Source organism: Sprattus sprattus (assembly GCF_963457725.1).
Source record: "Sprattus sprattus genome assembly, chromosome: 5".
Taxonomy (NCBI): Eukaryota; Metazoa; Chordata; class Actinopteri; order Clupeiformes; family Clupeidae; genus Sprattus; species Sprattus sprattus.
Window position 1 is genome coordinate 23,219,432 of NC_137924.1, and position 16,245 is coordinate 23,235,676.

The 16,245-nt window shown below is 45.2% G+C and overlaps 1 protein-coding gene across 1 annotated transcript in view; it reads left to right on the top strand.

The window, feature by feature from the left end:
- Positions 1-16,245, top strand: part of zeb2a (zinc finger E-box binding homeobox 2a) — a 48,674-nt gene that overhangs the window by 28,054 nt on the left and 4,375 nt on the right. The window contains exons 2-7 of the mRNA XM_080838837.1: positions 6,149-6,367; positions 9,781-9,849; positions 11,233-11,424; positions 11,826-12,040; positions 13,630-13,738; positions 13,940-15,912. Of these exons, the coding sequence (XP_080694963.1) occupies positions 6,149-6,367; positions 9,781-9,849; positions 11,233-11,424; positions 11,826-12,040; positions 13,630-13,738; positions 13,940-15,912 (2,777 nt within the window). The remainder of the gene's footprint in view (positions 1-6,148; positions 6,368-9,780; positions 9,850-11,232; positions 11,425-11,825; positions 12,041-13,629; positions 13,739-13,939; positions 15,913-16,245) is intronic.

The window sequence follows — 16,245 nt, forward strand, 5'->3', positions numbered from 1 at the left end:
CCATTAGTCATTAGGTTTTGTTCAGCTCCGTATTACGGGTACTGGGGCAGCGTGGTTAAAAAAGCCATAATGGACAGGGAAGGAGGGGGGAATGTTGGGAGGGATACGACCACTCCTCGTGTGAATATTTCATGAGCAACCTGTCTCTTGGTTGTGAAATACCATTTAAAACCCTCTTTGAGGTTTCATTTTGGAGCCATCTGGACCTGTTTGGAGGCGGAGAAAGCACCTTTGGCTTCTTCACTTTGGAAGACGAGGAAAGACGAGTAGGAGTACGTGCAGAAAGAGTGGTGCAGTGGCAGCCATTGCTGGAGAGTTTTACGATCCAAGGCTAATCATACGAGTCTAGCAGATAGGCACTGAGCGAACTATAACAGAGAAGCCGTACAGAAATGTATTTATTTATTTTAGACCTGAAATCAATACTGGGTCTGTTAAAGCCCGGAGCAGATCTATGGAGGGGGATGTCATTCCTAGGATCCATTTAAGGGCATCAAACAAAAGTGCATTTGTCCATTTGTTTTCTGTACAGTGCGGAATAGATCCATACAACATGGCAGCTGAATTCAAACATTTACTTGATTCATTAAATGTAGCAGAACGCCGGAAAGGGGAGGTGGTCTCAATGGCAGGCTTTAACCCCCAGTGTCTAAACGGATGAGGCAGACAAACAACAAAACAGAACATTTCCCTCCCTCCCTCGCTCCATCTCTTTCACTCTTTCACTCTCTCTCTCTCTCTCCCCCCTCTCTCTCTCTGCCTCAGACACACTGAGAAACACACACAATCACACACACACACACACATACATTTTCCCCCCTTGAAAAGGATCCTGGTGTTTGTTTGATTTTGTAACCGTTTTAACAGCCAGTGACCGACAGGCTAGTATCACACTGTGGGCGTTGAAGCGCAGAGCATCTGCTTGGAGATTTGCATATTAATTGACCAGTATTAACTCCCTAAGAGAGAGACACAGATAGGAAGAGAGAGAGAGACAGAGAGAGAGAGATAGAGAGAGAGAGAATCCAAATCTCTATTTATCCTTGCATGTGTTGTTGTTGTTGCCACTTGCACCAGAACATACACAGTAATTGAATCATGTTATTTAATATACCCTGTTAATATCTTAATATCTCTCTTTGATTTTCAGTGCTAATAGATAGATGTGTTTTTCTTCAATCTAGTGATTACAGATTGACCAAAGAAAGGGGTCTGTACAAAAGCGTTTCCGTGGCACTATACACACCTACTCACACGTACATGCACGCACACACACACACACACACACACACACACACACACACACACACACACACACACACACACACACACACACACACACACACTCACACACACACTCACACACACACACACACACACAAGCAAAGAAGTCTTGCTGTAACTGGTGGGGACCCCAAACAGTTGTCGAGAGAGAGGCAGCATGTGCAGGAGCTGGGCACAGATGGTGTGTCCAGGAGGGGGGCAGTAGAGGGGGGGCGGGGGGGGCTAAAGGTGAACCGTCTGGCTGCCTGAGCAAACCTCCACCATCTCTTTCTCTCTTTTCCTCTCTTCCTTTTTTTTCTCCCTCCTCTTTTTTTGTCCTGCAGCCTGTTGCTTGCCATCACGGCGTAGACAAATGGGAGTTTAATTCAATTAGAGCTGGTCTACTGTTGCCGCCTCACGGTAGAAAGAGTTCAGGGTGCTGTCGTCCTCTCCAAATCCCCCCCCCCCCTCCCAACACCACACCACAGCAGGTGGGGTTGCCCTGAGCTGAACGCAACCACACACACACACACACAGACACACACACACACACACACACACACACACACACACACACACACACACACACACAGACACACACACACACACACACAGACACACACACACACACACACACACACACACACACACACACACACACACACACACAAACAACACACACACACACACTACAAACCAAAAAAAATATTCACTCCCTGGCTCCCTAACTCTTTTCTCTCTCGCTCTCTCTCACACACACACACACCCGCACACATATAAGTGCACCCCAGGTCTTAGGTAATAGTTTACGCATTGCTGAGTTTTTTCACTGAGCGTGGTGTCTTTACAAAGGCTTCTTCTTTCTTCCTGGGCCTTTGTTCCGTCCACACACTGCCCTCCTTCCTCAAAGCCTCCCCTGCCGGTGATGCATCGGTCGCTTGAATAGCCCAGTACACATTTACCTCTAGGTGTCCATCAAACATACAGTCAGCGAGCTACAAAACACTACTGCAGTCACTACTCACGTCCAGCCATTAAGAACAACACTATTAATGAAACTGTAGTCTGGTAGGAAATCTGGGAATTGGTACGTAATTCATAATTCATACGTAACTATTTGGAAAATAAATAGTACATTTTGATTGTTATAATGCAAAATTAACTGAAGTGAAATGACACGAGGTAATTCATACAGGTCGTAGACGCTTCGTTGTAATTGAGTGCCCTTTAAACTTCATGCCCAGCTGCTCCAGGACAAAGTGCCTGAATTCGATTGGATCATTCAGGGGCCACTTCCAGCGTGTAGCCACTAGGCAGCGACCTGCTTGCAACCACAGCCTTACCTACTCTGCCCATCCCCCCACCTCTCCGCTTCTGTCGCTCAGGTGATGCGTACTGCACAGGAGAGCGAGAGAGAGAGAGAAAAAAAAGGGGAGAGAGGGAGGGAGAGAGAGAGAGAACAGAAAGAGAGAGAGAGAGAACAGAGAGCAGTTATTTTCCACTGGCTTGGCAGTTCTATCGTCATTAGCGTCAGGAGCACAGAGGCAGTGGATCACCTGGAGCGAGTACGCCAGCTTCACAATGCAGCAGTCACCTTCGCCTGAGCGCCGTGATGATCCTGCCTCACATCTCTTCGCCACCGAGGCAAAAACACAACCAAAGATAAGAGAGACAGGGCGAGACGACAATGGATAAATATGTCTGCAAGTTGGAAGATAACAGGAGAATATGCCTCAGTGGAACCTGACCCCTTTGGAAATAGGAGTGTATCGTATGAAATCATGCCTGCCTTTTGAGTCGACTTTTTGGGGGAATTTTAAGGTGCAGCAGCCTCCACTGTCTCAGAGGAGTTGCGGTGCAGGGACGACAGACGCGCGTCAGCACGACACTTGAACGGCGGTGATAGGTACCATCATGCACCTGTCAGCACTCCGGACGTAACGGTCACACTTAAGGGCGGGGGGGGGGGTGGGTTGGGGTAGGGGAGGGGAGGGGGGAAAACTGAGCAATGCGGTTTGTGAAATTTAGGGTCATGGCATCCATTTGCAAGGGAAATGCTGCACGTTACCATTTTGAAAAAGGAAGACTGTTGGGGAGAAACGAGAGCAGTTGTTAGTTTGTGTGTCTGTCTTGGTGTGATTAAGTACCACTACCACTTAAGGCCTTTGGTGGGAACAGCATTACTAGAATTTAAATGAAAGAATCAAAAAGGAGGATGTGCTTTAGAGCTGGCAGAAAGGAAATTCCTTTTGATTTTGACCTGTGTGCATAGTTAAAACAAGCTTTTAGAGAAATATAACCTTCGGAAAAGAATGAAAGAGTGTTTAGTGAGATAAATGTATGTTGAGGTACATTTATGTTAATGTGCAAGTAGATTGAAGTGATCACATGCAGTGTGTCTAAGCCAACAACTGCACATAGTCATTCTCTCTCTATCTCTCTCTGACACACACAAACACACACACACACACACACACACACACACACACACACACACACACACACACACACACACACACACACACACACACACACACACACACACACACACACACACACACACACACACACACACACACTCCCAGACACACACACACACACACACACACACACACACACACACACACACACACACACACACACACACACACACACACACACACACACACACAAAGAGGCCAGCTCTCTGTCACATCTGCTATACTGACAAACCCATGTGACCTGAGAAGCAAACATTGTGATGGATTGCCTTTGTGTGGGAAGTCGCTGGCTTTTTCTATTCAGATCGCACAAGTAAGGGAGTTGGGGGGTGGGGGTATGTGTGTGTGTGTGAGTATGTGTGTGTGTTTGTGAGTGTGAGAAAGGAATATGTGAACGTCTGTTTGTGTGTTGTCAGAAGTGAAGGTATTTGTCTTCGCTTTCTGTTGGCCATCCTTGACATGTAAGCATGTTTGCAGAGCGCGGAAAAGTGGAAGTATCAACTGACCGTATTATCATGAGTTCTGCGGTGTTAAGGTCTCGTGCATAACAGGTTGATTGCAGGCAAAAAAAAAACAAAACTGAAATGGCGCCAACTTAAGTACATGATGAAGAACCAAACAAAATGTTGGTGCCTCGTTCTGTCTATCTGTCTGTCTGTCTGTCTGTCTGTCTGTCTGTCTGTCTGTCTGTTTGTCTGTCTGACAGCGGGAGTGTGTGGGATTGTTTGAAGGCCAGCGCCTGAGTCAAACAACTCCATAGTGTGGGTATTAATATTCAGCTCCCTCACCTCAGTCTCCGATCTCCCACTCCTTCCCACCCTTCCCCCTCCTGTTTGCTCTCAGAGCTGGGTTTGACTCATAAGTCCCTAGTGCCCAGAGCTCCCGGCCTAAAAGAGTTTTTTTTTCCTTTTTTTTTTAAATAACCATTTTGCTATATGTACAAACATAACAAGCATCTTTGAAGATTACTTGTGCCCAATTTTAAATGACTGTAACTGCTTATTATGTCGGAGTGAGTGAGAAAGAGGGAAGGGTGAGGGAGTGTGTGTGTGACTGAGAAAGAGAGAGAGATAGAGAGAGGGAGGGAGGGAGGCAGGGGGAGGGAAAGAAGTTGCATTCTGGTCCAAGGTATATCCAGACCACACAGTGAGTTTTCACATCTTACTTTCCACTTCTCTCTTTACGTCTCTCTTTAGTTTGTTCCCCTTTTTTCATGCACACACACACACACCCACACATACACACACACACGCACCCACACACACACACAGGCATTACTCGGTCCGGAGCCCACACTAAATAATCCTTGTGGTCACACCTCTCAGTAAGAAAGGTTTTTGTCCCACGCCCCTCTGCCCCTCTCTCTCCTCCCCTGGTATTCATCCAGGGTCAGCACATTTTGCTCGCCCTTGTACCCCTGCAATGGTTCCCCTTTTAATTTGCACCTGTTGTGCAGTTGTCTGCTGAGGCAAATGCACAGCCGCCGATCAGACAAAGATCATATTATGATCAGTTATGCGCAGGCTAATCCTCACGTCCTCTGGGGAGGAGGGAGAGAGAGGAAAGAAAATAGCAGGTCTTACTGGACCGCGATCCTTGGGAACCTGGTTAAAAAAAAAGAAGTCATCGTTGGTATGTTGTCGGAGGACTGAAACCATTTTCGTCTGTGTACAACACGAGGGAGCTCTGAGTAGAGCCAAAAGAGCAGACCCCCGAAAGGTTAATTTGTTGAAATGTTCAAAAAAATTATAATTTTCCCAAGCTGAAATTCTCTCAAGAATAAGCAATTAGGTCTCAAATCGCACCATTTGAGCCACTTCCCACTCGCTTTTCCAGTTGGCAGCTGTCTCAAGAGATAAGGTGCTTGATAGCCGAACGAAAGATTGCTTTATTAGGCATACACAGCACTCAAAATGAACCTGAAAATTGGTGCTCTTTGTCCCGTCGACCCCACTTCCTTTACGGCTGTTCCCATGATGTCATAACTTTATAGTCAAATATTTTCCCTTTTTTTTTAAACACTTTGGTCTGCCTCCCCATTTCACTAAGCTTAATGATACGTTTATTTCATTCTGAATGATGTTTTAGAAAACGGCTTGGTCTGGCTTGGCGTATAATTTCAGAGGTTTTCTGAGCTTTATGAATTTTGAGACCGTGTTTAAGGTGTGACTGGGGGAAATAAATATTGTAGCCAATTACATGTGTGAAATTACTAAGAAAAACGGTGTAATGAAAATAAGTCTTTCACTGGTAATGTACTGACATGTCAAAGGACGAAAGACAAATCCTCATATTTTGCTGATGAGTTCTGTTCTGAAATGCTGAGGCAAAATGTTAAAGTTATTGCCCTGTTTTTTATACAAATATTAACCAAAGAAATCTTTCTTTTTCTTTTTTGATTACAGTACTGAATTACGAGAATGTGGTGGAAGCTGGCTCCGAGTCAGACGATGAGGACAGGCTGCTGGCTTCGGACGGCGAAGGCAGCCCAGCAGGCGTGCCCAGCCTTGAGGCTTCGCCACGCGTGGGCCACGCCCTGCTCTCCTGCCGTGGCAATGAGGAGATCGACAGCCGAGATGGCCCGGGCAACCACGTCTGGCGCCACGGCGACATCAATGGTACTGGTAAGTGTCCTTCCACCACATTGCAGGGGGTGAGGGGGGACATAATATCTTGAAGGTGAAGATATATTTAGAGGGTGAGGCAGCAAGGTTCAAAAATGGCCTTGCCACTTATCTGCATGGGCACATTAAAAATAACTAGATGTTTGAGACTATGTGAAGGGACAAAAGCACCTGTCACATCGTCTCCAGCATGTAGCTCTTTAAATAGGGCAGAACTTCAGGACTAATGTCCACGGCCCCTAGGTGCAGGATGGGTAAAATGTCAAACATGGGCGCTTTCCCTTTGGCAAGGTCTCTTCTACGAGTCCTCTGACCGTGACAATGCCATGTTTTCATTGGTGATAAGAAGTCGCTGAGTGATAATGCATTTGTGAGTTTGGGCGTGTCACAGTGAAGAACTCACACCACTACTCTCTCACTTACCGTACATCTCAGGTTACACCCTCTTCAACTCAGTGCAGTCTCAATGTCTTTCCTCCCTCTCTCTCTCTCATCTTTATTTTAATCTATATATCATCTGTAAGTTTTTTGTCTTGTCACAGACTCTCTGTCTCAGTCAAAAGCAAGAAATGGGCCTTTTTCCATTTTCTTTTGTTTTAAAATAAAGTTCAGAGCTGAAATCCACTGCCATTTTGTGTGACCATTAAGAGATTAGCGGTGCACAGTGCTGGATCCCTTTATTTCCTCTGTATTGCTCCATGTCTCTTTGTCCCTGTCACCATGCCAGGGGTGATCAACTCTGATGACAGGACAGCCACAGTCACAGAGACTAGACAAATACTTTTAATTAGGATTTGAACGGCATCATTAAGGGGGAGCCAGACCCTGCTGAAGCAGTCATTAATGGCTTAAATGAAATTTTTAGCATCCATGATGGCCATTTACATGCATAATAGGGCCACAGTTCCGGGGAACCGTTTGACGCGTACAGAGTGGAGGGAGAATTCAGGCGAGTCCCACTGTTTTAAAAAACGACCAGCACTGGCCAATTTGTCACTGCTAATGACATGGCCACACACACACACACACTGACACATACATGCACACACACACACACACCCACACACACACACCACTCATCTGGGAAATATGTTTGAGGCTTTCAAATTGAAGCAGGCCTAGAGAAGAAGTGAGGTTAAAAGAACTTTGTGAGCATTGAGGCTAGCTGTGAGACCCCTTGGCGGGTGCAGACTTTTTTGACATGTGAGGCCAGATGGGGCACATACTGCAGTCTGGGGGCGGCGGGGTGTGCTCTACCCTCTGAACCAAAAAACTGGGTTCTAGGTGGGGACCCACTTTATAACAACAACAAAACACAGAATTAAATAACTGAAAACAAAGCATAATTTTAAATGGATGAAAATGTAACTCTGTCGATGAATAACATGTTCATGGGTAAGGTGTAGATTTTGCGGTGGCACCAGAGGAGGGGTTGGGGTTACATTTCATTATGTGGGGGACTGGTGCCACCTTGGAGCTGGTGGTAATACATGGTTGCACCTCCCAAGTTCACCAGATGAAACCTGATAAAACTGAACACTAGAGTGTATCCGGTATTTGTGGAGGTCTTGGCAACTGATGTCTTTGTAAGTTCACAGTCTGTATGATTTTAATCAAGCTAAGTCCTTAAATTGTACTCCAACCTTTCCCAAGTTTATTCATTTAAACCACATAAGCCCCATGACTGATGAGTCCCCAAATGTTCAAATAGAAACTATAAACTTACAGCCCTACAGTCTGGGACTTTTTCTGTGCTATTTTCGAAGTAGCAGGTTTTTTTAAAGCAATCCCTTTTATTGCCTGAACAGGGCCTAAATGAAGTAGCCTATTAGAGTGCCAACATACTACTTAAACTATAATATGAACCTGAAAGAACCTAATATAGCCCTTCTGTCTAACCAAAAGGGAGAACAAAGAGCCAAATGGATCAAAATGAGACTAAGACAAGCAGAACTGAAAGATAACACAGAAAGGAGTTTGACTCTCTAGGAAAGTGAGTATTTCGAAACAATGTTAAACAGGGTTAAATGGCAGGTTATCAGCATGTTTTTTTCTGGTAAAGAAGATCACTTGACAGGACCACTAGTCAATTTCTGAAAAGAGAACCGTCATAATTTTTGTGTCCTTAGCGTAACCCTCAAAATTCCCAGTGCTAATGTTTGGAAAGTCAAGCTAAGTTTTCCCCCTTCCACTAGGGAAAGTGTATTGCTTTTCATTTCGCATAGCCCGGGAGAGCCGCCTGTTTTGGCTGGTGGCGTTGCAGTTTTATCAGTGTGGCACAGAAGGTTTCACTCAAAGCTGTTGATGCTGAGGCAAGTCCTCGGCTTGTGATCGAATTGTTTCTCTCGGAACTTTTGAAAACTAAAACTTTGAAAAATAACAGGGTCCTTTTTCTCTGTTGATGAACTCAAATTGAAACAGTTGATTTGAATTTGAATGGGCTTGCGTTTGAATGGATCTTTGCAGATTTGGATTTTTTTTTTTTCATATGGCATCTGAAACAATCTCTCTCGAGCTCTGTAATGCATGAAGAGAGGTCTCCGGTGGCCATTTATGACTGCGTCAGAGAGCACTTCAAACATTGCGCTGACTGCCTATACAGTATTTGTCACACTTGGACAATGAGGAAGGAAGTTGAACGCAGTTTTGAAACATAGCAGAAACAAATTTAAAAAAGAGAGAGAAAATGAGCAGCGATGGACAAAGGAGGAAAAGGCAGACTCTACATACTGTTGTTTTGCTATGTTTTTTTTTGTAGTGTGTGTGTGTGGGGGGGGTGTGGTGTATAGCACCACCCCCCCCAGCCTTCACTTTCCTCTCTTTTGGAGAGAAGCTTATGATACTTGTGACTGCCCAGCAGAAGTCACATGAGAGAGTCCTGGAGGCCAAAACACAATAGAGCCAGTATATGAGCAGACCCCCTCTCTGCTTCCATTCGGAAATACCTTGATTTGATTCTTCAGGGCAACAGTGTAGGGGAAGGGGTGGCGGTCCATGAGTCAATTGTCCTCCTGTGTTGTCGTTCATTTAAATATTTATGTCCCGCATATCCTTCCCGAGGTCATAGGGTCACCCCCATGAATCCAATACTGCTCCCTAATTGGCTGAATTGTGTTTGTGTCTGTTGGGGAGGAGTACTTAATGGTTAATCTATCTTACAGAATAGCCTAGTAAATAAAGCTAAACAAAAATAAATAAGTCCTTGACATTTACCATTGATGTTCTGCTGACAGTAATGTTTCAAACACTGCAAGAATGAATTAGCTGTGGTCTGATTGTGAGAGTATACCATTTTTGTCTTGCCAGAGAGCGAGAGAGAGCATACTCTGAGCAAGACTACACTGTAATATCTTTTGTGTGACTTTATGCAGTGATACTGATCCTCATCCTTCATTTCTTTGTCGTTTTTTCAGAGGAGGGAAAAGAGGAATACAACCCTTTGAGTCCAGATGTTTCTCTCCATGGAGTGGGCAATGGTTCAGGTACGTCAAACTCTAGTATGAGCGTTTCCTTAGTTTGGGGAAGTTGATCACCGCATTTGATTGAGAAAAAATAATAACCATTCACTTTCACTTTTTTTTTTCATCTAAGCTTGTGTGTGTGTGTGCATGTATGTGTGTTTCGGGTGTTTAGTCGTCACCTAGGTAATAGTGGGCACCACTGTAATCACATAATTAAGCATAATTTACAGGGTACTGAATTTTTGATGGGAGTTATGAAACTGCCTGCTGTTTTGTGTATTCCGCTGTGTCTCCTGCATTTGCTCCTTCACCTACTTTTACGGACCGCAGTAGATGTCATATAATTATGCTAGGTGGATTTGCTGCAGCATTTCATTTACACTAATTACATAACGGTATACTCTCAAACAGTGGTGCCCATGTGCAGTCACACACATTTACTCAGAAACACACACACACACACACACACACACACACACACATAGACACACAGGCATTTGTGATTATTCACCCTCACGCGTGTCAGGGGGAGATGGAAAGTAAACATTTGTAAGTTGAGGGAGAGTGCACCGCAAATCACATTTTGCCACAAAATCGAGTTTTGTACCAAATCCGATTTGTTCAGTTCATGTACTTTTAAATTGGTTTACAATGAGACAATGAAATGTTTATTTTCTTGTCCATGGGTCCCTGTGTTAAATCCCAGGTTATAATAGAACAACTCAAAACAGCTTTCGTATCTGTTGTGATAAATATTTTGACCTTCTTTACAAAAAATACAATGCCCAGGTATAAGATGTGTGAAATTGGACACATTTGCAGAGGGAAAATATACTGATCTCTCAAGTGTTTCCACAACACTGTAAGCTCCTGAATGTTGCACAGACTGAAGTTAAGAGATTTCTATTGAATTTCAAGTAAATCGAAAAGAAAAAGGATGCATTAGACCATGTCTGATTGTGTTGAATTCTTGCTGTCGAACAAAACCTAAGCTTCATTATCCAGCTGGTGCTTGTGAGTGCATGTTGTGCCTTACAAAGTGAGATCAGTAACTTCTAGAAAATCTAATTGCGACATAAACCAATTATCCATTACACGGAAAAATGTTTTAAGCTTTTCCCACCCTGCAAGAGGATACTTAAACGGTGCTTGATGACAAAATTGACTCCTATTCGTCTTCGCACTGGCCATTACCCTCCAACTTAAATGCATACTTCCATTCTTAAGTAGAGTCCTAATGGTCAGCTTCCTCTGCTATCACATTTACAAGAACTTATTTCCTGATGGCAGACTGTCACAAGACCCCCCCCCCACCAGAAGAGGAATAGTCTAAGGACCACTGACTGAGTACTCATTAATATATCTCTCTTTCTCTCTCTCTCGCTCTCTCTTCTTCTCCCATAGTCAAGGAAGATGGCACCTCAGAGCTGGATAGCTTCTTTGCCAAGAGAAAGCTGGAGGACAATGAGGGCCACGCCGCCAGCATCGCAGAGTACCTGCAACGCGGTGACACAGCCATCATTTACCCAGAAGCCCCGGAGGAGATCACCCGTCTAGGCACCCCAGAGGCCAATGGGCAGGACGAAAATGAAAATGGTTAGATCGCTTAAATCATTTTTCATATTTTTTTCTTACAGTTGTTATTTAGAAACTATATCACTTTCAGAATACTTTCAGATTAGTCATTAAGCTGTATAAGAACCATTTATTCTTTCCCTCTGAGTAAATCGTCATTGGAAATGAATGTGTGTGTGTGTGTGTGTGAGAGAGTTTTTTTTTTCCGTTTCTCGATACACAAGTTATGCACAGATGTCCACAGCTCTCTGTGGAGCAGATTGCAATATAACACTGTGTCCAACCCAGCAATATTACACTGTGTCCAACACAGCACCTTCGCCGAGCATTTCTCCCCTTACCCTAACCGACCATTTGCTGACCTTCTGACCGTTTGCTTTCCCTGTGCCCCCCCGACAACCCCCAAAAATTCCACCGGTCAGACCTGACACCCAGGACGCCAGACGACTTTGCCCAACTGCTGACCTGCCCTTACTGTGACCGTGGCTACAAGCGGCTGACGTCCCTCAAGGAACACATCAAGTATCGCCACGAGAAGAATGAAGAGAGCTTCCCATGCCCCCTGTGCAGTGAGACATTTGCCTACCGCACACAGCTGGAGCGCCATATGGCCACCCACAAGCCAGCCAGAGACCAGGTGAGACAGGATATCCTTTCTATTTTTCCCCCCCGTTTTTCTTTCTTTCTTTGTCCCAGCTGTTGCCACCCACTTTCAATTTGTATCTAGTACTAGTCAAAAAAAAGGTGTTGGGTGAACCATATGAGGTAAAGAGTTTTTTTGAGCGACCTACTTTGTCACAGAAACCAAATGTTTCACACTGGCTGTTTGCATGCTCAAATTAGTCCTTTGCTCCACAACAATTCCATTTATATTCATACTCTCTGTCCTTGTGACTGCAATGCTAATTCACATCAGTCATTTTGAATATTTGTATACCGGTAGCCAAATGTACTGAGGTTCTCCCCAGCACAGCAGTGTGAGTCTGCACTTGGACTGTGCTAGCTTCCTCTGAGCCCCTGTCAAATCCCGTTCTCCCGGTCGCTCTGGAGCCACAGCTGCACTTTGTTGTCTTCCCCTGAGCCCCCGCCCACGGTGATGCATGTGTGGGATGTGTTAGCACATCGAGTTCCTTAAATCAGCCCAGTTCTTTGCATCAGCTGTTACCAGAATGGAACTGATGTTAAATTATGCAAATATGGCCAGCAGTAAGGATGATTTTTTTTTAGCATGTCGGACCCAACAATTTTAGCCTTGCTGCTGGGGGTGGGGGTGGGTAAAAAGTCATGCCCTAATTTATGATATTGAATTAGAAGCCTGGTTCATGTTTTGTGATGTGGGTCAGTTCTGGTTGTGGCAATTGAGCTTTTGGTCGTTTGCTGGAGGTAGAACATTATTGCATTTAAAAATATGAGTTTATCTAATTTTCACCTGCTACCCTACCAGCCAAACACACCCTCCCACCCTCACACGCTTTGTTACAAACACACACACACACACACACACACGCGCATGCACAGACACACCTTCAGACAGACTTAAACATGAGCAGATGGCCTTTCCTCCTGTGATCTAGAGTATCCTAATCCTCAGATGACTTAAAGTATTTGTTTATTTGCTCTGAGGGGGTTTTCCTCAAAGGGCCCGAAGGAGTTTGCTCAGACTCACACTTAAGTTTTTTTTTTTCCTGGTCACATTTTGACTTAGCGTGATGCTGTTTCTCACATGAAACCATCTGTGAAAGTTCAGCAGTGTCCCACATTTTCTCATATCTAATCTCACCTTCTAAAATCTTACACTGTTTGCTAACAGTGGAAGGCTTCCCATAGACAACACTGTTGTAATGGGATTTGAACAACCTATGCATGTCAGGGTAATCACACATAATACAAACACTGCATTGAGCGTGTTCCTCCTTTAATTTAATGTAGCCTTCTCCAACCTACACTCTTAGACCTTTGTTTAGCATTTGTATAGCATATATCTCTCTACTTGGGTGGATTCATTTGAATTTTAGATTCTGAAATGGCACATACACCTTTGAACTGATTCATCCCACATATTTGTATCTTCTATATAATTATGTCAGTCCAGAGATGCAAAATTTGGTTTCTTTTTCTTTTCCTTATTTGATGATCTCAACTTATTACCATGATGGAGGTATGAGGGTGTCAAAGAGATTCTTGATCAGTACTCACGTCTACAATTTCACTTTTTTTCTTCAGCAGCCCCAGATTCAAAACGAATCGGCCACAAACCGAAAGTTCAAATGCACTGAGTGTGGCAAGGCATTCAAATACAAACATCATCTGAAGGAACATCTTCGAATTCATAGCGGTAGGTTCCCTTCTTGTCCATTCCATTGTAAGATGAAAAGAAAATGATAGTGAATTGTATGTTAGAAGGAATGCATGCTAATAGCACCACATTTGTTTGTCTGTGTCCTAAAAGAAATTGCAATTTTAGTTGCAAAAAATGAAAGAAGGTGTTGCCTTTGTTTAAACTCAAGTCAAAATGGAACCTTTCTTTTTTTCTTAGGTGAGAAGCCGTATGAATGCTCCAACTGCAAGAAGCGCTTCTCCCACTCTGGCTCCTACAGCTCCCACATCAGTAGCAAGAAGTGCATCGGCCTGATTGCCATCAACGGCCGTGTGCGCAACGGGGTTGGCTCCAAGCCGGGCTCCTCTCCCAACTCAACTGCCTCTTCGCCGGGCAGTCCTGCCTTGGCGCAGCTTCGCCACAAACTGGAGAATGGGCGACCCATGGGCATGTCAGACCTATCTGGCCACGCTGACATCAAAGCAGAGCCAATGGACTTCAACGAATACCGGCTCATGATGGCCACCCAGCAGGAGTTTGGAAGTCCGGGCCCCTATGTCAATGGAAGTGGTAGAGGCGGGAGCCCTCTTGGACTGCATAGTTCCCAGAACCCCCTGCAGCACCTTGGGATGGGGCTGGAGTCCCATCTCCTGGGCTATCCCCTAATGAGTAACAACCTAAGCGAGGTGCAGAAGGTCCTACAAATCGTTGACAACACTGTCTGCCGGCAAAAGCTGGATGGCAACCCTGAGGACATCTCCAAGCTGAGGGCTTACATGAAGGAGATGGGGGCTCAGATGGAGGAACAGAAGCGGGCACTGGCCTCTCCCCGAGCCGGATTTCCCGGTGTCGGCCACAACAGCCCCACCAAAAGCATTATTGACTACACCTTGGAAAAGGTCAACGAGGCCAAAGCCTGCCTACAGAGTCTCACTGAGGACTCCAAGAGGCGGGTGGTGGACATCAAGAAGGAGAAACCCAACCACAGCACTGAGGACAAGGCCCAGGAGAGAGATGCCCAGTACGCACTATTCTCCTGCCAGTTCTGCAAGGAGACCTTTCCTGGCCCTATTCCTCTGCATCAACACGAACGGTACCTGTGTAAGATGAATGAGGAGATCAAGGCTGCCCTGAAGCCGAGCGAAAGTCTCACTCCAACCCACAGAGGGCTGTTCAGCGCCGAGCAACAGGCCATGATGATATCGTCGGCCCTGTCTGAGAGGGCCGCCACCAGTCCCATCAACCTCTTCAAGGACCACGTGTCTGTACTGAAAGCTTACTTCGCCATGAACACCGAGCCAAACTCTGAGGAGCTGCTCAAGATTTCCATTGCCGTGGGCCTCCCCCAGGAGTTTGTCAAGGAATGGTTCGCACAGTGGAAAGCCCAGTCGCACCAACCTGTATCAAGGAAGAGGTCACCTCCTCCTGAGCGAAGCAGTGTTGACAGCAACCATGGCTTGGCACGGGAATCAGCACTTGCCAGATCCCCCATTTCCCTTGCCCAGTATGGAGAGTCTGTTTCAGAGCACCATAGGAATGGTGATGCTGGACACAGACTCAGCAAACATCACCAGTTTACAGGCATGAGGCAGATGGGAGAAAAACCACTTGACTCCTTGGACCACTTGAGAAGTGACACATCTTCCCCTCTGAACCTCTCGTCGACATCCTCGAAAAACTCACACAGTAGCTCTTACACTCCAAACAGTCTTGCCTCTGAAGATGCCCATGGTGAACCACTGGATTTGTCTTTGCCAAGACACATAAGGGACCTCAAAGCAGAACGAAAGTCCAAGCTAAATGGTTTTACCATAGAGCGCCACAGCGAACCCCTAAAACGTGAACAGGGAACAGAGCCTCTGGACTTGGCCCACATCAAGAAGGAATTCACAGGGTCCAACAGCAACGCCATGGGTAACAGTGAGAGCCAGCATGATAAGAGTCCCAGCCCCATTTTTGGAATCAACCACTTTGGTGGGGGGCATATGTACACATCCCTCCCGCCACATGGAGCATTTCCGCCACCAACTTTCATGCCTCCCGCCCAGGCCAGTATCCCAGGGTTGAGGCCTTACCCAGGACTGGACCCCATGAGCTTCCTGCCACACATGGCTTATACCTATGCTGCGGGGGCAGCCACATTTGCAGAAATGCAACAACGAAGGAAGTACCAACGAAAGCCTGGCTTCCAGGTAATAGAAGAACACATTTTCATCTATTTTCACAAAGTAGTCTGCAATTTTCAAATGTATTTGGTTGTAGTCATGAGAGTTTACGTTGGGAGTCAAAGATGGCATTTTAAGCAATTATCTTTTCATTGTATCTTAACTTATATACTGTATATAAAATAGCTGGTTTTATCTTGAATGAATCTGAGCATTTCCCCCTTAATATAACCTTAATGTGTTCAATTAGACTAAATTGATGGGATTAGCAAACCAATTTACCTCAGGAGGTGCTTTCTTGCTTTCTGCAAATGAACACCAAAATCCACTGCTCTGCAGCAAAAAGCCCATATGTTACCC